Consider the following 22,077-nt stretch of genomic DNA (forward strand, 5'->3'; position numbering starts at 1 on the left):
GAAATTCCACCAAATAACTCTGACAAGGCACACCTGTGAAGTGCAAACCATTTCAGGAGACTACCTCATGAAGCTCATTGAGAGAACAAATGGTTTGCAGCGCTACCAAAAAAAAAAAAAAAAAAAAAAGACATAAAATAACAAAAATTGAAACATTTAGAGTTATTTCACACTTTTTTGATAAGTACATAATTACACATGGGTTAATTCATAGTTTTGAGAATTTATAATGTAAATAGTCATGAAAATAAAAGAAAACGCATTGAATGAGGTGTGTCCAAACGTTTGGCCTGTACAGTATGTATGATGTACTGTTCATTGTGTATTCATTATACAGTCTGACAGTTTGACTCCTGTAATTATCGTATTAGGGGCCTGCAAGCATAGCGCAGCAGCCTATCCTATTATTCCTCATACATATTTATTATATCCAGATCTTATTCTGACGTAATTAATGCAAGGTTGAAAACAGCCCCCCTCTGTTCACACCATGCAAAGAACCCCAACACGTTACAGAACCCTATTTATATTTGGTAACGTTGTGTGTACCGTGTAAAGAACCCTGCAGTGTTATATCACTGGATAGGTCTTGATTGGGGGAAGAGCCCTATTTATATTTGGTAACATTCTATGTAACCATTCAATTGTGTGTGTGTGTGTGTGTGTGTGTGTGTGTGCGCGCGCACAGTGTTTGTGCTCCCTGCCCAACCTAGGGGGAACATTGCACAGTATTCTTATTGAAGTGTACTGATGGAGGTATTCCACTTGAGACACAGCATAGTTGTTGCGTTCTGCAACAGCTCACCTCTTAAAAAAGGGATAGTTCGGATTTTTTGACATGAAGCTGATTGACATCCCCATTGGCATTGTAGTCCAATAACAGTGACTTACCCCCCACTTGGTCTCCTAAGTCCAGTTCTCGTCAGATTTCCGTGAAGAAGAACATAGTTCCGCTTAGTTGCTGGGGACAATTAAGTAAAGAGTTTGGCTTCTCAAAAAAATATGCAATATTGAAAAGATTCACACATTTGCATCACAAAAATACCTTCTCAAAAAAATCAGACCTCACAAAACGCTTGGCGTTATATCTGTCTGCCGCCGTATTCATGCGCATTGTTGCCTTTGCGTTCATGTGTATGTGACAAAGATGCTTGCATCTACTTCCGCGACGAAGCGCCGCGGCCATCTTGTTTACGTGTATGTTCCACAGTGGAAGAAGATGGGAGTGTCTTCGTCACATTCACATGAACGCACAGGTGACATTGTGCAGGGATACGGCGGGAGACAGCTATAACGCCAAGTTTTTTGTGAGGTTTGAGTTTTTGAGAAGGCATTTTTGTGATGGAAATGTTTTAATCATTTGAACGCATATTGTTTTTAGAAGCCAAACTCTTAATTGTCTCCAGCAACTAAGCGGAACTACGTTCTTCATCACAAAACTCTGACCAGAACTGGACTTAGGAGACCAAGTGGGGGGTAAGTCGCTGTTATTGGACTACAATGCTAATGGGGATGTCATACAACTTCATGTCAAAATATCCAAACTCTCTCTTTAACTTCTTTACTGAGCCATTGTCTCAACTATAAGGGTTTTGATACTTGCAGGACTCAAGTGTAAGTTTAAAGTCATATAGTATTTTAACGTAGACAAACAAAAAGGCATTTGACAAGGATTCGGACATGACGCTCACCTCCTGGTTGACAAACACTCTGTAGAGGTCCGCAGGGGATGTGAGGAACGTCTCCCTCATGCTGAACTTACACGTAGGGATCTTCACACCCGTGTTGACTGGCGTTGCAGTGCTGCTTGAAGATGAAATCTAGTCCACAAGTAGAAGAAAAAAATGAAGCTAGCACCTGCTACGACTATCTTACTGCCAACATCATTGTTGTAGCTATGAGAACCTGAGTTTTGTCCGTCTTGGCTTTGGACTGCGAGTTGGACTGCAGCTGCACCATGCCGTTAGCGGTCGGCAGGATCATCCCCTGAGTGAACTCTGATATATAATAAAAACATGACAAATGTTCATTAACTAGCAGACACAACACTTAAAGCCACATGATCCAGTAGCCACCTCGTGTAAATGTTTATGTTAATGTCATTTCCAGAAGCAAACTCCTGACTGCCACAGTGTCATTCACCTGTTTTTAAAAAGCCCACGTAGCTTCCCAGAGCCCTGCGGATTTTCTCGGCTCCTTTGGACTTCATCAGCTGGACCAGCGGTGTTTCTGGTTCATCTTTGTTGAGTGAGATGCTAATCTAGAAGAGGACAGAACAAGTGTCACCATATAGTCTCCTCAAGTCCAAACGCACAGGCCTGACTGCGAATGCTTACGTCGAGATCCTCCATGTCGTTCTCGTCAGACAGGTTGGGAATCTCGATTGTTCCTTTATATTTGATTCCTGATTTTGACTTTCCTGGTTTAAAAAGACAGACAAAAAGGATGTCTGCCTCTTACATACAGACTAAAATGGAAAAGTCACTTCATGGTCTAACAAAGAACATGTCTCCAGCATTTGACTCACCTGTCCAGGTTGCTTTCAGGTTCCACTCGTAGAAGAAAATAAGTTTCCCTTTGCGGTTGTTGATTGACGCCTCCCCTTCCAACTTGCTGACCTCGGTGACCTCACAGCTACCCTCATCATCCTCCACGCTCAACCCCAGCAGAAGACTTTTTAATTTGTCTGACGACCAGTTTGTGGCGTCCCGTTCCGTCCTGAGTGCCGATAAGAGACGGGAGGAATACATTGTTAAACAGCCATACTAATCCACTGCAACTGTGACTGCTGCTTTAAACAACTTTGGGGGTAGGAAATATCAATTTTACAAAAGCATGGCTGACAAAAGTTTATACAGCGATCATGACATATCTGTGTTTGTGATGTCTAGTTTAGCAAATAAAAAACGATAACATAGCATTATATAAGGTTTGAAATTCCAACTTCCAGCCATGTTTACAAGTCTACAGTAACATGAAAGGTGCTTTGAAGGCCGTTCCAAGACCCCACTTTGGAAAGGCCAACCACATCTCCATATTCCTTTATCCAACCTACATACAACTCCTAAAGCAAGCTCCCCCTGTAAGAGCAGCAGTTAAAGTGTGGAATGAAGAAACTGATCAAGTACTTCAGGACTGCTTTGGCTGCACAAACTGGGATGTGTTTAAAACTGCACCGGGGAGGGAAGATTGTACTGTTGATTTGGATGAATGTGCTTCCACTGTTACTGGCTACATTAGCACATGCATAGAGACTGTTACCACCACCAAGTATTACAGAAAATACCCCAATCAAAAACCGTGGATGAACTGTGATGCTAAGCTACGTGCTCGTTCGACTGCATTTGTTATGGGCACCGCTGAGGACTACAAAAAGGCCAGATATGACCTGAGGACCTCTCACGGTGACATCAGCTGATGTGCGCAGGGTTCTGAACAAAACAAACCCACGAAAAGCAGCAGGCCCAGACAACATCTCAGGACGTGCACTTCAGGTTTGCTCATCAGAGCTAGCTGATGTGCTTGCTGACATATTTAACCTGTCGCTTGCACAAGCATTTGTACCGACCTGCTTTAAGTCCACCACCATAGTGCCCGTACCCAAGAAGAGCAACGTGACCTGCTTAAATGACTATCGCCCTATAGCACTCACTCTTATTGTAATGAAGTGCTTTGAAAGAATAGTCATGACCCACATCAAAAAGAGCATCCCGGCCACTGTGGACCCTCTACAGTTTGCATATCGCCAGAACCGGTCCACGGATGATGCAGTCAACACTGCCATCCACACAGCCCTTTCTCACCTATAAGACCAGGACACATATGTCAGAATGTTATTTATAGACTATAGCTCTGCTTTTAATACAGTCAGCCCCCACAAACTCACAAATAAGATCCTCACACTTGTCCTGTCACCCTCCCTCTCTAACTGGGTGTTTAACTGTCTAACAGGCAGGCCCCAGTCAGTCAGAGTCCACAATCGCACATATGTTTCTTATGTTCTTATTCTTTTTCTTGTGTTTTCTTTCTTTTCTTGGGAGAATGCACAGAATAAGAATTTCATTGCATCGTATAACTGCCTGTTTTACTATGCATATGACAATAAAACTCTTGAATCTTGAATGTTTCAATGCAGTTTTCCTGATTTGAGCTCTAAAAGTTTGTCGGGTTCCTGGAATGCATCACTGCATTTATGAAACTTCTACAAAATTCTGGCTGTGAACATTTCTAAGTGTGCATCTTAGGGTAAAGATTATACCGGAATGTCCCAGAACTTTCCATGGAGTGGTTGGAAAGTTACCATGGAGATGAGCATGGTTACTATGGTAAACCAACAATGTTTGATTCAAGTAGCACAATCACGTCTTCTGGTGAGATCTTTTAGTAGGAGGGCTCGCTGTGACGTCATTAGATGATTTCCCGACTGACACAACGTGCACGTTTGGATGCGTGTATGTTACTTCAAGCATGTAATGACACTGAGACGTGCTCATTACTACATCTGTTTTTACGGTTAACAGTCGTACACTTAAGGCAAGCTAGGTTGAATTGGGGCTAACGCCTATTTTAGTTCGAGACGCCCATAAAGTATATAAAGATGTTGTTTAAAACAATGTACACGTCTTGTTGTGTGAACACATCAGCTGACTGACATTAAGGACAATCAATTGAAACAAATTCGTATTTTCGTGAGCATGACAAGTAGCTCAGTGTGCTATTAGCATTAGCCGACTAGCTAGCAATGTCCTTTCTTTCTGCCTCACCAGTGCCAGTTGTTGACATTAGTAGCGTCGGCTCGCTCTTCTACTATCCAACGAGGGTCTCCTTCTCCCCATTTGGCCATCTTGGCTGCCTGTTGCTATTATTAAAAGGCGTGCAGTTCGGTGCGCTACTCTGCCGGTGAGTCAACACACGTTGCTTCTAGAAGTCTCTACCTCCCGTAGCTTCACCGGCCGTGCTCGAGATTTTATTCGCGCAGCAGAGAACTTGCTGGAAACGGAAGTTGGCGCAGTGGACACGCCACCTAGCACGCCGGATATCCTGTCCGATGATGTTTTTTTTCACAAAAACTTTATTAACAAATAACTTGGCATACACGTTCAAGAAAGACAAAGCAATAACTGTACAACAGTGGTTCCCAAACCTTTTACAGTGGCATACCCCTTCAGACATTCGATCTGAAGCCCCTACTCCTGCACACTTAAAAACATAAACATTTTTTTCTGAATTAACTTGAAATAGTGAACATAATTAATTGTTTAACTATTTTATAGTAATTCCGGGTGGTCACATTTTGATAAAGTTTCACATGAGCACTGATGAATAGATAAGTAATCATCCTATATATCGTAAGTCATAAATTTACGAGAAGAAAAGTTGTAATATTACTTGTCAGAGGGAAAATAGAGCATAGCTCTTCAGGAAGGAAGGAAGGAAACTTTCCTCTTGCTTCAGGCAAGCTTTTATTTATAACATGGCGGCAAAAGAGAGCAGTTGAGCATTGAACATTTAGATTAACATGTCTGGCCCTTCTCATTTTCGCCTTCCTTACCCCTCCACATGCCCAAGACCAAAGGTCACATAAGTCCCCTCCTCAGGCAATAACTGTAACATAAAGTTATGTTGCACAGATAGGCTACAATACTGTATTTTCCCTTTTTTCTTTAATCTCATATTTGGTCCCAAATGCTGATACTATGTGGGAATGCATAAAGGTAAGATTTGATGACCTTATTGAGTGCTAATGTGAATATTTCTTAGTGCACCTCTCTTAAAAAATAAAGTCCAGGCTCGTACTGGTGGATGGTGGGTCTGTATTCATTTAGTGTTTTTAATTTGATGTTGTTCCTGTCATAGTTTTAAACAATACATGATAAATAAGATAAATTACATCGCTCTAATGTACATGTGTTTTTTTATTGTCCTGTCCAACTGTTGGGGCAGATAGCATCGTTGATCTAAATGCCCTTACATGCTAAACAGATTTGCTCTGCCAGGGAAAAGTGTAAGATACTATTCCCCTGTTATATCGATTCTATTTGACTTTATTTGATGTTGGTTATGTTCTTATGCAAATTTGGAGTGGCCGGACTGGAGCAAGAGGGGATAGAAAAGAAGAAAAAAGAAAACAGAGTGGAGTATATTTTATTATCTGAAGTTAATCAAGCGTTCAAGTATCACTGTGATTCTCCGTTTATTCTGTAGAAGTGGAAAAGTACCATGAGTGGCAGTTGAGATAAGGGAGCACCTGCGGGTGCGAGACATGTCCACGGTTGTCCCCCCACATGCGTGGGCTCAGGTCAGCTACAGGCCATCTCAAGGACATAAACACATTCCACAGACGTGAGCTAAACAGCCGACTCCTCAACAGTCCACTACCGGAACTAGTGTGACTAATATCAAAACTTAACTGAACACGTCCATCTACATGTTACCACGCCCATCTACGTCAATAAAAAGAAGCAGGAGAGTGTGGTCCGGCGGAGAGTGTTGCAGTGTGGCACAAACGCTGTCTCCTTGCGCAAGAAAATCTCAAGTCTTGTAGTCTGTGGGTCATTTTGTTAATTCATCGGTTGTCGGGGGCAAGTTCCCCTGACAAAAACAACAGAAACAAACAGGACTACATCAGCAAAGGTCTCTGACGCCCATAAAGACCATAATGGAGATGACAAAATAATAACAGCCACAGTGATAATACTGAATTGAAACAGTCATACTTATTAATGGTAATAGTAGTCATGAAAATATGAACCATGATAGTGAGCATAATGACAATAACTATAATGCACAATTGTAATAACTACAATCTTATTGCCGACATCACCATCACTGTAATAAAACCAACAACATGATAACGCAATAAAATAAATAAATAATTAAACACAGTGTTCCCTCATTTATCGCGGGGGATAGCTTTCCAAAATAGCCCGCAATAAGTGAAATAGCCAAGTAGACTTTTTACAATTATTATATATGTTTTAAGGCTGTAAAACCCCTCACCGTACATTTGATACACTTTTCTCAGACAGGCAATAACATTTTCTCAAATTTCTCTCTTGTTTAAAGACTCAAAAAAGTTCAAACCTTCATTTGAATTTTAATGATCATCAACTTACAGGTCAGACACAAGAAATTATTAAGTAACTCACGCATATTTCACTCCTGTGACCGCGCCTTTTCGTCCTGGCGCGTTTTTGTATCCTTGTTAAAACTGCTGCAGTATTCCTCTTGTTACAGTTCTTCTCCTTCGAACCGAAGATTAATTTACAAGCTAGCAAGCAAACAAGCTAGCAATGACACAGGAGACATGGCAGGGAGATTGATTGACAGTGGTCTACACCCAATCAGGATGCAGAAAACCATGGGCAGTGCAGACAGAGAGAGACACTCAACTTCTCACAACGCAATTCTTCTTAAAGGGCCAGGTTCGGCCTGTAACAGCGTTCATAAGATGTAATTTAAAAAAAAACATGCTAAAAATATTCCATGAAACAGCAAATCCGCGAAAGTGAATGGCGATAGAGCGAGGGAACACTGTAAATAAATAAACTGTAAATAAATAAGTCCCCAACCCCCAGTCCCCGTGAGCGAGACCAAGCCCCACTCCACCACATAGCCCAGCCCCCCCAGCAGCCACCACAGCGCAGCAACCCAAACCAAACCACAGTGGCATGCAGGCTGCCAGCAGCACAGGCCCTGCCCCCCAGAGGCTGCTGCACTCCCGCCAAGCGCACAGAAGAGCCCACGGTCCAGGTCAGTCCAAGGGAAGCTATGTACATATGTTTTGCTGATATGTTGAAAATCTTTCCCGGTCACTAGCTAGCGCACTGCTATTGCTATTTACATCCATTCTCGTCTTTAGTCGCTAGCTGTGTCTCATTTCGGGGTCTGCATCCTTCAAGTGCGCATTTGCAGGGTGCGTGGCATCATTGTGGTGCGCGAAGACTGTCCCAATTCGAAAAAGCTCCAAGGATCCTTAAAATGCGGTCGACGAATGCGTCCTCCTCTGCCATTATTCTGCCGTTGACAGCCCTAATACAAACACAAGGATTTGTCTTTAAAAATAAGTATAATGTTTTTTCAGGCTTTTTATAAACTACAACTACAAGCTGGAACTATTAATGCTGCACATCAGCCAATAAGGAAGTTACATATACTACCCGGCAGTTAATAATAATAATAATAATAATAATAATAATAATAATAATAATACATTTGATTTAAAAGCACTTTTCTCAAAAGCACTTTACTATAAGGCAAGCAATGAAATCAATACACTGTACAATAAAGCAAAAGAATACAGGACATACAGTTCAAATGAGAATATCGAAGCTTTAAGTAAAATGGGAGCATTGAACATTATAAGCAAGTTTGAAGAGATGGGTTTCAGCTTGAGTGTTAAAGGTGGACAGGTCAGTGCAGTTACTAGCGGGTGCCAGAGGGAGGGGACAGCGAAACTAAAGCCTCTGTCGACCCAGGTACAGTGCTTGGCCATTGAGGGTGGGGACAGGAGGGTCCATGACTGACAGGGGCCCCAGTAAATTGGTAAATAATTTTGCTATCTGGTTGTGATTTTCTTTTAAATATAGTCAGAAAACAATTAAAACAATCTCTTGTATTTGGTTGTAACAGTTAAATATCCACATTGATCAGATGTAAACTTCCATATTGGCTCACCAACCCCAAAGCTACATGAAATGGTTTGGTCCACTACTACCTTTACCATGCTTCATACCTGCAGCATGTTGCCTGTCAGTCGGCAGTTGTGGCAGAGCAAAGTGAAACGATGCTGCCAGTGCCTCGTAAAATAATGTCTGGAAGTGAAAAAAGGAAAGCGAGAAGAGAGGCAAATGCAAAGGTTGTCCATATGTGACCTGTTTTTTTTTGTAGCCAACCCAATCTGTGTGTCGTGGAAATGAACCTGTTAGCGTAATGTCCACAATTAAATAAACTAGCAGAGTGTTAGCATGTTTAGCATGTGTTAGCCAACATCTCACTCCTTTTTAACCAACCTTTAATCAGCACAGGTAAATGTTTAGCATGTAATATTAAATCAGTTGTCCCACCCCCCCATTTACCAGACAAGTAAGTCAACAGCAGCCATGTTTCCTCATAACTTTACCCCTGCCTGTCCCAGTGAATAAGGTGAGCAACACTGTGTTCAACAACATGCCACTTAGTATCATTGCAGGGACTCTGTGGGAATTACAGAAAGTCTTTCATAAATGTTAAAAACATTTTGGAATTTTACAATTAAAATTACAGTGAGACTGTAAAAGACGGCCTTTAGCACATTTGTTATGTTCTCTTGCATCAAATAGTGAATTGCATACTACAGTATATGCAGACTGTTGCATGGACAACTCACTAGCAGCAAATATGACACTGTTCGTATTGAACAATAACAATAAGAAGGAAGACATTCAAACCTTCAGAGTTGGAGTTATATAAAGCTCTTGTTGGGTCAGTTAAGGTTGTAGAGATGTGGTGACAACAGCTGCCCGGTTGTGGGGGGTGGGGCAAGGTTGTCACGATCCGGTGACGGGCTGGTTGCTGTCGGATATTCGACCCCCGGTATGCAGAGACAGAGGCAAAAAGTGCAAATAAAAATCTTTAATAATGCAGGTGCAGGTGGTCACAGTTGTGCAGGATTAACAAACGGTGACAGAGGAAAAAGGCTCTGCAACACAATACTCGTAGTTGCAGCAGGTAAGTATTCTCTCAAGTGACAGCGCATGCGAGATGACTAGAGACAATGAGCCAGCATCGTACTCGAGGCGGCGCTGGGCTTTTAAACCACACAAACGCTAATTGCCTACAGCTGTGTAGCAACCACCTGGGGTGAAGCGGCTGCAGATTCCTCCCAGTCGGAAGTGCAGCCCGCCAAAGTAATAGCGCAGGACAGGAAGTGGTCGCTCCTGTCCTGCGGAACATGACAAAGGTGGCTTTTTTTCATGGGGCCCAGAATTCCTGGCAGCACCCCTGCAGAGGAGTGAAGCGGACGGTTTCGGGAGTGAAGGTGGAGGAGGTCAGTGAGGTAAGGGGGAGCCAGATTGTGTAATACTTTGAAAGTGAGTAGCAGGATTTTCAACTGTATATGGGTATTGGACAGGAAGCCAGTGGAGGTTTTGGAGGACAGAGGTGATGTGGCCAAAAGGGCAAGTGTGAGTGAGTAAACGGGCAGCAGAGTTGTGAATATAATGAAGTTTATTGAGAGTTTTGCTTGCAAGTCCGTAGAAAATGCTGTTCCAGTAATCAAGTCTGGTGGTGCTAAAAGCGTGAATGTGGGTTTCAGCAATAGAAAGGTAGAGGGAAGGGTGAAGACGGGCGATGTTTTTTAGATGAAAAAAGGCAGTTCGGGTTATCTGGCTGATGTGGCATACCAGAGGGGATGGCGCTGTCAAGGAAAAGGCCAAGATTTCTGACATGAGGTGAGGGAGTAAGGGAGGTGCTGTCCATGAGGAGGGAAAAGAAAGGTTGTTGACTGTATTTGTGAGAGGTTTTGGAACAATTATGATGATATCAGATTTGTCACAGTTTATTTTGAGAATGTTAAGTTGCATACATGATTTTATTTAGGAGAGACGGGACATGAGAGTGGTGTGTGTGGAGGCTGTGATGGATTTGGAGGTTATGTAAAGCTGGATATCGTCGCCATAACAATAAAACTGAAGTCCATGACGGCAGATGGTCCTACCGAGAGGAAGCAAATACAGGATGAAGAGAAGGGGGCCAAGCACCAAACACCTTGGGATGGGGGGCAGTCGAGGAGGAGCAGTGCTTGATGTGTATAAATTGATGACGGTCAGTGCGGTATGATTGAATCCAGGTGAATGCAGTTGCAGTGATGTTGAGGGTGGATGAAAGACGGGAGAGGAGTGGGACTGTGGTTTCAATCTGAGTCAGGGTAAATGGCAAAGTATGGCAATATCCATCCATTTTCTATACTGCTTTTCCTCTTTAGGGTCGCGGGGCATGCTGGAGCCTATCCCAGCTGACTTCGGGCGATAGGCGGGGTACACCCTGGACCGGTCGCCAGCCAATCGCAGGGCACATATAGACAAACAACCATTCACACTCACATTCATACCTATGGACAATTTAGAGTCAATATACATGTATATATTATTATTATCTAGGGCTGTCACTAATAGCACGTTAACGGCGGTAACTAATTAATTTAATTACCGGTAATTACGTTTGCGTCATTAATGCATGCGCATCACGTCAAGTCACATCTCTCTGTTAGGATGGCAGACTGAACCACAGTAGCATCCTTACAGAGTCACACAGAGGCTGCCGCTCTTTAATAGCTTTATTCTGACTTGAACACATCAACAGCAGTACACTTCCAACACCATATGTGTATCTCCAACTCACAAACACGTCTCTAGTCAGCTCATCCTGGGAACAACACTTCCTCATTGTCACTAGGACAGCAATATGCACTCACTGATACGCTGAAAATCACAAGAACGTCTTTATTATGTGTGTATGTGTGGTCTAATAAACAGAAAGACAAAGAAAAACAATAAGTGGGTATTTTTTTATCTCTCAAGTCACGCTTACTGAGGAAGTACAATTTGCTGCAATTAAGTATGCTCGGAAATCGAAGAAAATACAGCTACTCAAAAAAAGCATGTGAATTCAACTTAAATGACGTAGTGTCTGTGAACGCAACCCTCCATGGCTCATAATAACACAATTAAAGTGTGATTCAAATGTTCTGCTACTATCAAAGAGACTAGCGTACATTTTCAAGGTATCTTTTAGCTTGATTTAAGTTTTAGTTCATTTGGAGCTGTTAAGACATACAAATATATATTGTGTCCTGCCACTTATAAACAGCCTATTTCAGTTTAATTGTTGTTTTCAATAAATTACTTTTCAAAGTGCTTTTTGTCTCACTCCCCCTTCTTGCTTTTGCATATTGAAGCTCTACTTAAAACCTCATTAACATCCAAATGTGCAAAATGCAAATTCTAGCAATTTTACTGGTCATAGGATTTTGATCAGGAGTGAATTTCTGTTCATAAAATTCAGCAAAAATGGGCATATTTCACACAGTAGCAATTTCTTATTAATCATGATTAACTCATTTGAAAACTGTGATTAATTTGATTAACATTTTTAATTTGTGCAACTTTTTAAATATGGATGGAACTTAAATTTGAAAAGAGTTGCTCATAATTGAGTAGGTGACCCTGCTTGTCCATCGTATCTGTAACAGATCTAGTTCTTTGTCAAATAAATCTGTTATTCCATATTGGAATCTGGTGAGATGAAAAGTTGTGTGTGTACAACATCTTCCAATAACACAAACTCTGCTTGTGAAAGTCTGATAAGGTGACAGGGAGCTTTTCAATGCAGAAGTCACATCTCATCAGGAATTACAATCCTTCCGATTTATCATTTGATTTCAGTGTACCATTTAAAAAATCAAAGTCTATTACCTTGAGTCCTCCATCTTTATTTTCTGTGACCATATTGCACTTTTTTATATCATGGGGTTTATATTTCCAAATGAAATTAAAGTTAAATTGGTTATATTTTGAATTATCAAATAGTTATTATTTCAGGTTTATCGGTAAGGAGCATCCATCTCGTCCTCACCCAGCTAAGATTCAAGCGGTTGTTGACTGGCCCACTCCTGTTTCACGGAAACAGTTGCAGGGATTTTTGGGTTTAGTGAATTTCTAATTTCTTCTAATTTCACTACACTCTTGGGTCTGCCAGATCTGTCCGGCATTCTCCCCTGCAGCTCAGCCCTTCTCTTCACCCACAAGTCCACAACATGCAGACGCAGGTTTGATGATACGACTACAAAGACGATCATAGACCTGCAGCCTATGGTGTACTGGTGCCAGGTGCACTTGTGGACATCCACGGTGTTTGTTATGGACAAACTGTAGTTTGCAGGTACTGGAGAATAAATGGAGTTTGCCCAGCCGGTCACCATGTGCTTTGTGGACATAGAAAATGCATTCGACAGTGTCCCTCACGGTGTCCTGTGGGGCTGCTTCAGGAGTACAGGAGTGGTGGCATGCTGCTACCCGCCATTTGGTCCTTGTACCACCAGAGCAGGACATCGCGAGCAGTAAGTTGTGCCTGTTTCTGGTGAACTTTGGCCTCCGCCAAGGTTGCCCTTTGTCACCAGTTCTGTTCATAATTTTCATGGACAGAATTTCTCGGCACAGTCAAGGAAGTTTGGGGGTCTTAGGATCTCGTCTCTGCTAGACAATGTGTTCCTGATAACCTCATCAGGCTGTGACCTTCAGCGTTTACTGGGGCGGTTTGCAGCTGAGTGTGAAGTTTCTGAGATGAGGCTCAGGACCTCAGTTCTCAGTCGGAAAAGAGTGGATTGCACACTCTGGGTTGGGAGCGAGGTCTTGCCCCAGGAGGAGGGGTTTAAGTATCTCGGGGTCTTGGCGCAGCGTCTGCAGTAAAGCGCTTGGTGTACAGGACCGTCGCGGTGAAGACAGAGCTGAGCCGGAATGTAAAGATCTCAATTTATTGTTTGATCTATGTTCCCACCCTCACCTGTGGTCATGAGCTTTGGGGTGTGACTCAAAAAACGAGATTGCGGATACAAGCGACCAAAATGAGTTTCCTCTTTAGGGTGGCTGGACTGAGAAATAGGGTGAGGAACTCGGCCATTCGTGAGGGGCTCAGAGTCGAGCCGTTGCTCCTTCACATCGAGAGAAGCCATTTGAAGTGGCTCGGGCATTTAGTACAGATGCCTCCTAGGTGAGGTGCTCCGCCTGGCTGGGAGGAGGCCCTGGGGCAGACTTACAATACGCTGGAGGGATTATGTCTCACAGCTGGCCTGGGAACACCTTGGCGTAGGTCAAAGATGGGCTCACTTTGGACACCCCTGGTTTAGCATGTCCAATTAAGCTAACATGCATGTTTTTCCGTTGGAGGAGAATGCCGCAGTACCAGGATAAAACCCATGTAAACACAGTGAGAACAACTCCACAAAGAGATGCTCCAACTAAGAATCAAATCTGGATCTCCTGACTGAGGAAGACTAACCACTAGTACACCGTGTGGGCCCGTACTATGTTGGTACTCAAATTTTTTTGACATTTTGGCCTTTGAACACAATGCTTAATTTTTTAAATAGTGTAGGCCTACTTTTTTACAATTGAAATCCCTTTCGATTGGTGATTTTGGTCACATGAACATTAATGTCTATTGACAACTGTGGCAAATGGACAGATGTAATTTAAATATATCCATCCATTTTCTATACCGCTTCATCCTCATTAGGGTCGCAGGGGCATGCTGGAGCCTATACCAGCTGACTTCGGGCGACAGGCGGGGTACACCCTGGACTGGTCGCCAGCCAATCGCAGGGCACATATAGACAAACAACCATTCACACTCACATTCATACCTATGGACAATTTAGAGTCACCAATTAAAATAAGTTATTCTTAGTCAATGGTTGCAAGCTCACATAATATCAAATTACGTTGAAAAGTAAGGGACTTGTTAAAGAGTTTGTATTAAAAGCACCAAGAGGAGAGCAATAATAAAGATGATTAGCGAGGAATGGAAGGCATATGGAGGCCGTGTGTGTGTGTCAGCTCCCCTCCCCCTCCCTGGCTGGCTGTCGGCTCCACAGCAGCAGCAGCAGCAGCAGCGGCAGCAGCGAAGACTTCACTTTTTGAAGCCGTGGCATGAATGATCTCATCGGAACCTCATCTCCGCTTTCCCTGCCGTCGATCCTATGAGCGATCCCGGAATAAAATAAAACTAACACCAGGTGAGTGGAACGACTCCCAGCGCTCATCGCCATGTAACCCGCTACCAGGCTGCTCAAGAGTTTCGTATTTTTAGCAAGTTAAAAAAGTGCCTTCGGTGTCGGCGGCGCAGGAGGAAGAAGCACCGCGGAGCAATGGGTGGGCGCTCCGCGAGGCTAATTAGCCTGCTAACATTTGCCTTTTTCAAGCCAAATGTAAAACTGGCGACACACGCCGGGGCCTCGTGTGGCTTTCAGTCAAATTAAGACCCGTTTTCACCCGGTTCGCCCAACATTGTAGCCCGCTCGGCTCCTCGCGAGTCGAGAGTGAACTAGCCGGCTAGCTGTTAGCTTAGCAGAGCAAAATGGCCTCATTGTCGGGCTGGAAAGACAAAAGCACGCAGCGGCTAAGAAGCTAGCCTAGCTGCTACCAGTGCCGAGCGGCTGGCTTTAATGAACCCACGTAAACACATTTTCCACGGCCAGTAACATCGCCATGGTGCCTGTGATAGACGAAGAAATGATAACGATGAGAGTTATTGATTAATGACGGCAAGCAGGGCCGCGCGGTGGGGGATGGGCCAAGCCAGCAGCCATTGACGTAAAGCAACGCTGCGTCTTGTTTCGATCAGCACCAATACACGCTTCATTTACGTCGTCTGTCACTAATTTACGACCAATAATACGCTTTAAAGTATTTGTTTGTTTATTCGCTTTATCTCATAGATCACTTTTAACAATATCTCGCGTTAGAGGCAGACAGTGACTACAATGTGTGGTTGTTTTTCTAAAAAATAAGCCTAATGACGTGCCACTATTATTATTGATCACATTTGTAACGTTATAATCTTCCATATACTCTCATCACACTTATGCAGTTAAATAACAAACTTGGTGGATAGAAACTGTTTACTACAGCAGCAGCAGCACTATGAGGAAATAAACACATTAAAAATGACATGTAGTTAATAACAATGAAGCCAACATGACTTTTTTGTCAACTGTGTGGTTGTATGATGACATACATGACTATAACCAATCCTGTGTTGTCACTTTTAACCCTCCCGGCTGGATTTATTGCCTTTTTCCAGTTCCTATGAATAGTTAGTGCTGTGTATAGCTTGTCTTGTTTAACAGGCTAACAAACAAGAAGACATCACATGACCATTGCCTTCTTACCCTTTTTTTATTATTTGATTTTTAGATTTGCAGGCACCTTCATAAATGACTTTTACGTCCACTGTCGGGAAATGTTTCTGATGACTCAAACACCTTCATTGCACATTAGATCCACTTTTGGTATGGACTTCTATATTTTATCAAAATATGGTGATTTCAGCACACTACGACTAATCAAATGAAGACAGCTGCTATCATGTATCTTGTCTTGTTGTTGCTTTTCATGTGAAGCTACTGTGTGGAGCTGTCATGATGTATATTTTTGTATTGATATTTAAATGTCAATGTGTAGGTTTTTTTGATGCACAGAGACGGACACCATCATGTTCTAATTGTGTTGTTTGGAGAGTTTACAGGGCTTTAAAATGACAAATCTAAATACAGTAACAGCATTGTATTGTGCATTTTTCTGTGATGCTGTTTCTTTCTGTACTACTGTGTATACAATGTATGCTAATACTACTTTGTATCTGTGGAGGTTGTTTGAAAAGGTCCCACGTAGGAATGTGAATAGAGCGGAGCGTCCCGTTGCAGCACTGCTGGATTGTGCCTGGTGGAAAGTTTATATATATATATATATATATATTTAAAAAAAAAAAAAGCATCAGGCTGCGGTTCCGAGTGGTTTTACTGAGATCCACTCTCTCTCTCGGGACCTTAAACGTTGGCAGGAGTCTTGTTTTAATTCATGGACTGAAATCAGGAAGTCAACTCCGCTTCTCTTCCCCTCCCAGTGAAGAGAGTCCGAATCTTGTTCTACTGGTTTGGACGTGTGTAGACCCAGAAACCTGATCTGCCTTGTAAACATTAAGTAGCTGATGGTGCTGAGCTGTACTGTCAATCATGTCAATGCTCTTACTTGTCAATCAACTTCTTATTGATGGGCTATTTTCTTGCTCACAGGTGGCAGTGGGATCACGTAACTTTTTCTTTTTTTTTTTCCTTTCTTTGTGTTTGTTTTTCTGCTAGCGTGTGCTTACTTGATGCCGCGCCCGCATTTAGTTGGCAAAGCGTGCTATTTTTGGTGGCTCCGTGGTCTGTTAAAAGTGTGGTTGTTCCGCCCAGCAGGAGTCTTGCCTCAGACTGGCCTAAAATGGGCAGAAATGGCGGTGAACAAAAGCTGCTTGTCGCTCATACAAACGTACTAGAAGCGTTGCAGCCGGGACCACGCTGCTATGCTATTGCCTGTGCCTCTCAACAGGAAAGGTATAGCAAACTTTTTACAGACGACAAAAACCCAACTACAACAAACAGACACTTTGTTTACTGTAGCGTCCTGTAGAGTTTATTCACTGATTCTTACACTCGGACTGGATTTACACTGCATGGTTTGACATCAGACTGGCTGTACTTAGTCAATGCCATCCAAATGCATTGACCATTAAAGATGATGTGAAGTCTGGTACATTAGCAGTACAGACAATTAGATATGACGTAAATATTAAGGATCTACCGGTATGAGTCTTAAAATGCAATATCAAACAAACTGCTAGCAGGTAATTCTCCAATAAAAGTCTAAAAAAATAATATTCATTTTACAAGGTTTATTTTTCGGACATGTTATTTTTTTGTCAAGTTCCTTATTGACTGAAGTGCAGCATTAATAGTTCCAGCATGTAGTCCCGTTCCCCATCTCTACTGAACAATGGCAGCACAAAGCTTTCGTCTCATCCACTTGTCTGTGTTCATTGCCATATTTCACTGGGAAGGCCAGGTGTTCCCAAACATAAGATTGAAAAGACAGAATAGAGTTTCCAAGCCCTTGCTTCTCCTTGGAATTATTGCTAGCCAAAGACTGGGCTGCACAGTATTTACCGAGCAGACGTGACTAGGGATAGGAATCAAAAACCGGATGATAACAGGGCAACTTGCGATACTTGCAAAGTAGCTATTGCATCAAACAGAGGAAATACTACCAATATGCAGCAACATTTGCACACACAGCATGAATGAATGTCATGTGCAGGCGTCGTCCTCCCTGTCTGAGAGGGTGTTCTTCACAGCTGGAGACGCCAAAAGTCCAGAAAGAAGCAGATATGCTTATTTTTCTGCAAAAGAATTGTTAATTCTTAATAGTTGATTGTTGCAGAATTGCATTGGACTTGACTTCATTGTATTTGTCATTTTTTGTATTGTTGTTTTTGAGTGCCCAGCTCATACACTACGTCGTTTTTTAAAAGTGATAATTTTAAGTTCTATGTTACAAGACATTCTTGTGTAATTGCCACTGAACAATTTATGTTGTATTTACTTAAATTCTACAGAAGAATAATTATTATTTTATATTTATTTCCAAAACAATTTTATTCTGGAGACCCCAGAAGGCTGTGGGCCTCTTATGTCCTCACTGTTGGGTTTGGAAGGCCATGTTATTTCTAAACAAAACAAAGTTCATGCTAATCGACCCGTTTGTCCTCCTTTCTTTCAAATGAGCATCGTTAAGCAGGGTCGAAAATGTAACCGGAAGAATCTTACCAATTCCCATCCCTACACGTGACTATAGCGCGAGGCACACTTCCTGTCCTTCAGTGTGTACCGTGTGGGAATACTGTACATGTACCGTAACACTTCTAGTAAATATGGTGCTATAGCAGTACATAGGCCATTAAATAATGGTGGCCAGTGGAGTAAATGTAAACGCAGCAATATAAAAAAAAAATGGATCACTTGAACATAATGTAAATGTATAGTCAAACAATTTTTGCTATAGGCACTATGGGATGGGGAATTGGGCACGCTGACCTGCAGTGTAAATCCAGCCTCACACAAATCTCACCCCCACACACACACACACACACACACACACACACACACATATACATATGACATAACAGTTATCCGTAGTTAGTGAACAGTAGGATTGTCAGTGTGATGACTGTGTTGCTGTACGCTGCTGATTTTTTTTGTGTCTAATTTATTCTTTTTTTTTTTTGTCCCTTGGCCGCCAGCAGACAAACGACATGTTTCCAAAGGGTACCAAGCGTAAGTTCTCAGACTCTGGAGAGGAAGCCGTCTCCAGCAGCGGCGAGCAGGGCCCTGTGACACGGACGCCGTCGCCCTCGTACAGCCTGCAGCGCCAGTCGCTGCTGGACATGTCGCTGATCAAGCTGCAGCTGTGCCACATGCTGGTGGAGCCCAACCTGTGCCGCTCGGTGCTCATCGCTAACACGGTGCGGCAGATCCAGGAGGAGATGACGCAGGATGGCACCTGGCAGATCATGACCCAGGCCCTGGCCGCCGCCCAGTGTCCCAGCGACCGCCTGGTGGCCACCGAAGTGCTCTGCAGGCAGTCGGACCCGGCAGTTCAGGTGGGACAGAGCCCCAAGCCCTACCCGGCGGTGGGCTTGGATGAGGGCTACCACTCGGAGGAGGTGGTGATGGAGGGGGACGTGGACAAGGAGGTCATGTCCGCTTTGTCACCCGTTTCGCCGCAGCTATCAACGGCGTCCTACTTGGCGGGACCCTTCGGGATGGGACCTTGCTGGGAGGACCAGGAAGAGGATGGGGAGTGCGAGGAGGATGAGGAGGACGACATTGAGGACTGCGTGTCGGAGGGAGAGGAGGGGGAACGTCCTGAGGCAGACTCTAGGTCGGGGGAGCAGGTCTTTGGGACCTTTGAGATCAAGCACCCACCGCCGCCCCCGGATCCAGCGCTGGAAGAACTGTTTTCAGACGTGGACCCATCCTACTACGAACTGGACACAGTGCTGACAGGCATGCAGAGCGCCCCCAAGATGGGACCTTATGACCTCCTGGAGAGCCTTTCCTCTCACGGGCCGCCTTCCCTCAGCTCTAGTGCCAGCTGTAGGTCGGACCTGAATGAATTGGACCACATCATGGAGATCATAGTGGGATCCTGAAAGTTGAAACATTCCCTGGGACTTTATGAATGTGGTTTTGATTGTTGGAGGTTTTGGGACAAGGTGGGAAATTAACTGCGAGCCAAAAAAGATTTGAGGATTGGCAGCTCCTGTTGGGACTTTTTCTTCTTCCAGTATATTCCAAACATTAATTTGTGGTCAACGAGGAGAAATTCACAAGCAGTCAATTTCTTACTTTGTTGAGGAGAGCCTCAATGGAGAGGACACCGTCCTCTTTGCGTATTTTCCATGTTTACGTCCATCATTCTAGCTCCTTATATGCCATTCTCTCCATCTCTATTTATTGGAAGTTATCACACTACAACACATCCCAGTCCAGAACAAAATGTAAATCCAAATCTATGAATCGATGCATATTTTCCTAAAGATTTGAGCAATTATGAATGGAATATATGTATATGTACGTATGTGTATATAGAAATATATTTTTTGCATTATACAGTGGGGGGATTTTGCAAGTATCCTTTGATATTACTTTTCTGTTCTCTTTTTTTTTTTTTTTTTTTTGGTCCCTCCCAAGCGGTTTTTAAGATTTTAATGTAGCCAGATTTGAGACTCAAGTGTCTTCCTGAGGTTTGGTGGACCGGAACCAGACTGGCATTGTCACACTTTGTAGGCGCTGTTCCTTCACTCTCTGCAAAGCTTTATCCAGGGAAGCAAACATTTCCACGCAGCTCATGAAGAAGCCATATTTCTTTACGTCAACTAATTTATTGATCTTTTATTTATTGTATTTATTATTTCTAGGTACATACAATGCCACATCCACATCAAGTCAACCATTCGGCCCAAATTAAATTCCTGATATTTAAATTTGTCACTACGGTTTGATTGCAGTACCTTTTTTACTATTTCTCACTTTTTTTTTTTTTTTTAAAATGAATCATAACCGGGTCAACAAGTCCAATCACTATGCAGCTCTGTCATATGTGTTATAAAATGATTGTATACGACTCCAATGTCCTTTAAGTCTTTTTATGCAAACAGTTGCCTTTTCTCCTAAAGATGTGCTAAATGCAATGTTTTTATCCCAAATGGATCCTTGTGGCGATGAAGAGATGAACTCAGGCAAACAAGATGTATTGACACAAATACAGTATTGATACTTAACACCGCAACACTCCTGAAGGATGTCACGCTGGTCTGAATGGGAGCTAGAACTTCAAAGACTTATTACCGTTGTAAAATGTATGCATTTTTTTATATATTAAGGAAAAAAACATTGTAGCGTCTTTGTAAATATTTTTTATAATAAAAGCTGCAACAATTGATTGCATGTGTGTGTGGTTTTATTTCAACATCCCCATTTAGTTTGGCGCTTAGCTGAGATAAAAGAGAAAACTGGAACAGAGGATTTCCTATGGGTATTGTCAATGACTACTGAAGGAAGTGACGCCATGTTGGATGAATCAAACGTGCAGTCAGATTGTGACCTTTGTCCTCACATGATCAGGTCAGACAATGCAGTCACTACAAAACTGCATGCGTGTACGTGTTGTGTATTAGTGCTTTAAGACCAACAGAAGCTTCCATTGGAGCAGAATATACTGTAATTTAAAAAATCTGCTAGCTCTGCATGGTGGCTTGCTGCCAAATCTTAGTGACCCTTTAGTTAAAGATTAATGACGTGGTGGTGACTCAGCAAAAATGACTACATGAGGAAAGCCATTCAGGAGGAGGCTAGAATTGTTTTCAGGATGGGCCACATACAATATGCTCATTTAATTTAATTGAACACGAACAGAATGAAGGTGGGTTTGAAAACAGTGAGCGTTCCAAAGGAAAGCACACTAATTTCATTACTACTAAAAATGATCATCTTGTGCTACACGCTTAGAGGCAGTTTGTGATTTACTGGATTTCATTCATGGTTCTCTTAATCTTTTAGCACAAATATCCATGCGAAAGTTTGTCTGAACTCTTTTATAAGACCAGATGGACATAAAACTCAAAAGTAGGCCAAACTGCTATGACCAAGTCTTGTCTGTTTCCAAGAGGAGGGAAAAGAAGCTTTTCGGTGTTGCTGACGGCTTTTGGTGGAAGAAGAAAAACGTGAACGACGAGATGCCTTATTTGGTGTTTGTCTGACTTTTTCCGGTCATGTCCTTCCTCTTCCCCTCTGAGTCATCTGGTCCTTTAAAATGTTGCGTCCAAGAACTGCCGTAAACCTTACCGCACCTTCCTTTCCCGACTGATTATTTTCACTTCGCCATTAGTAACAGTTTTCGGTGTACTATGACGTTTGGAATGTTTATAATCTGATATTTATGT

The 22,077-nt window shown here is 42.7% G+C and overlaps 2 protein-coding genes across 7 annotated transcripts in view; one reads left to right on the forward strand and one right to left on the reverse strand.

The window, feature by feature from the left end:
• ahsa1b (AHA1, activator of heat shock protein ATPase homolog 1b) overlaps nt 1–5,022 on the reverse strand; it is a 7,067-nt gene extending 2,045 nt beyond the window's left edge. For both annotated transcript variants that reach the window (XM_054797346.1, XM_054797345.1), the window contains exons 1-6: nt 4,764–5,022; nt 2,528–2,718; nt 2,337–2,419; nt 2,143–2,260; nt 1,906–1,997; nt 1,692–1,820 (exon numbers count right to left, since the gene is read on the reverse strand). In XM_054797346.1, coding sequence (XP_054653321.1) covers nt 1,692–1,820; nt 1,906–1,997; nt 2,143–2,260; nt 2,337–2,419; nt 2,528–2,718; nt 4,764–4,843 — 693 coding nt within the window. In that variant the 5' untranslated portion in view covers nt 4,844–5,022. The remainder of the gene's footprint in view (nt 1–1,691; nt 1,821–1,905; nt 1,998–2,142; nt 2,261–2,336; nt 2,420–2,527; nt 2,719–4,763) is intronic.
• A 9,606-nt stretch (nt 5,023–14,628) lies between these two features.
• On the forward strand, nt 14,629–21,097 carry cdca4 (cell division cycle associated 4). Of its 5 annotated transcripts, none has more exons than XM_054795887.1 (2): nt 14,629–14,770; nt 18,874–21,097. In XM_054795887.1, the coding sequence occupies exon 2, from the start codon at nt 18,886–18,888 to the stop codon at nt 19,783–19,785; it is 900 nt and encodes a 299-aa protein (XP_054651862.1). In that variant the 5' UTR covers nt 14,629–14,770; nt 18,874–18,885; the 3' UTR covers nt 19,786–21,097. The 5 variants fall into 5 exon arrangements, with proteins under 5 accessions (XP_054651862.1, XP_054651859.1, XP_054651861.1 ...); XM_054795884.1 differs by having other exon boundaries at nt 14,637–14,770; nt 18,877–21,096; XM_054795886.1 differs by having other exon boundaries at nt 14,641–17,131.
• The last annotated feature ends 980 nt before the right edge of the window (nt 21,098–22,077 follow it).

The sequence above is a fragment of the Dunckerocampus dactyliophorus genome, chromosome 13 (assembly GCF_027744805.1).
Source record: "Dunckerocampus dactyliophorus isolate RoL2022-P2 chromosome 13, RoL_Ddac_1.1, whole genome shotgun sequence".
NCBI classification, from domain to species: Eukaryota; Metazoa; Chordata; class Actinopteri; order Syngnathiformes; family Syngnathidae; genus Dunckerocampus; species Dunckerocampus dactyliophorus.

What these genes read in the sequence shown, in the direction of transcription:
- cdca4 (XM_054795887.1), top strand. Translation starts at nt 18,886, where the DNA reads ATGTTTCCAAAGGGTACCAAGCGTAAGTTCTCAGACTCTGGAGAGGAA.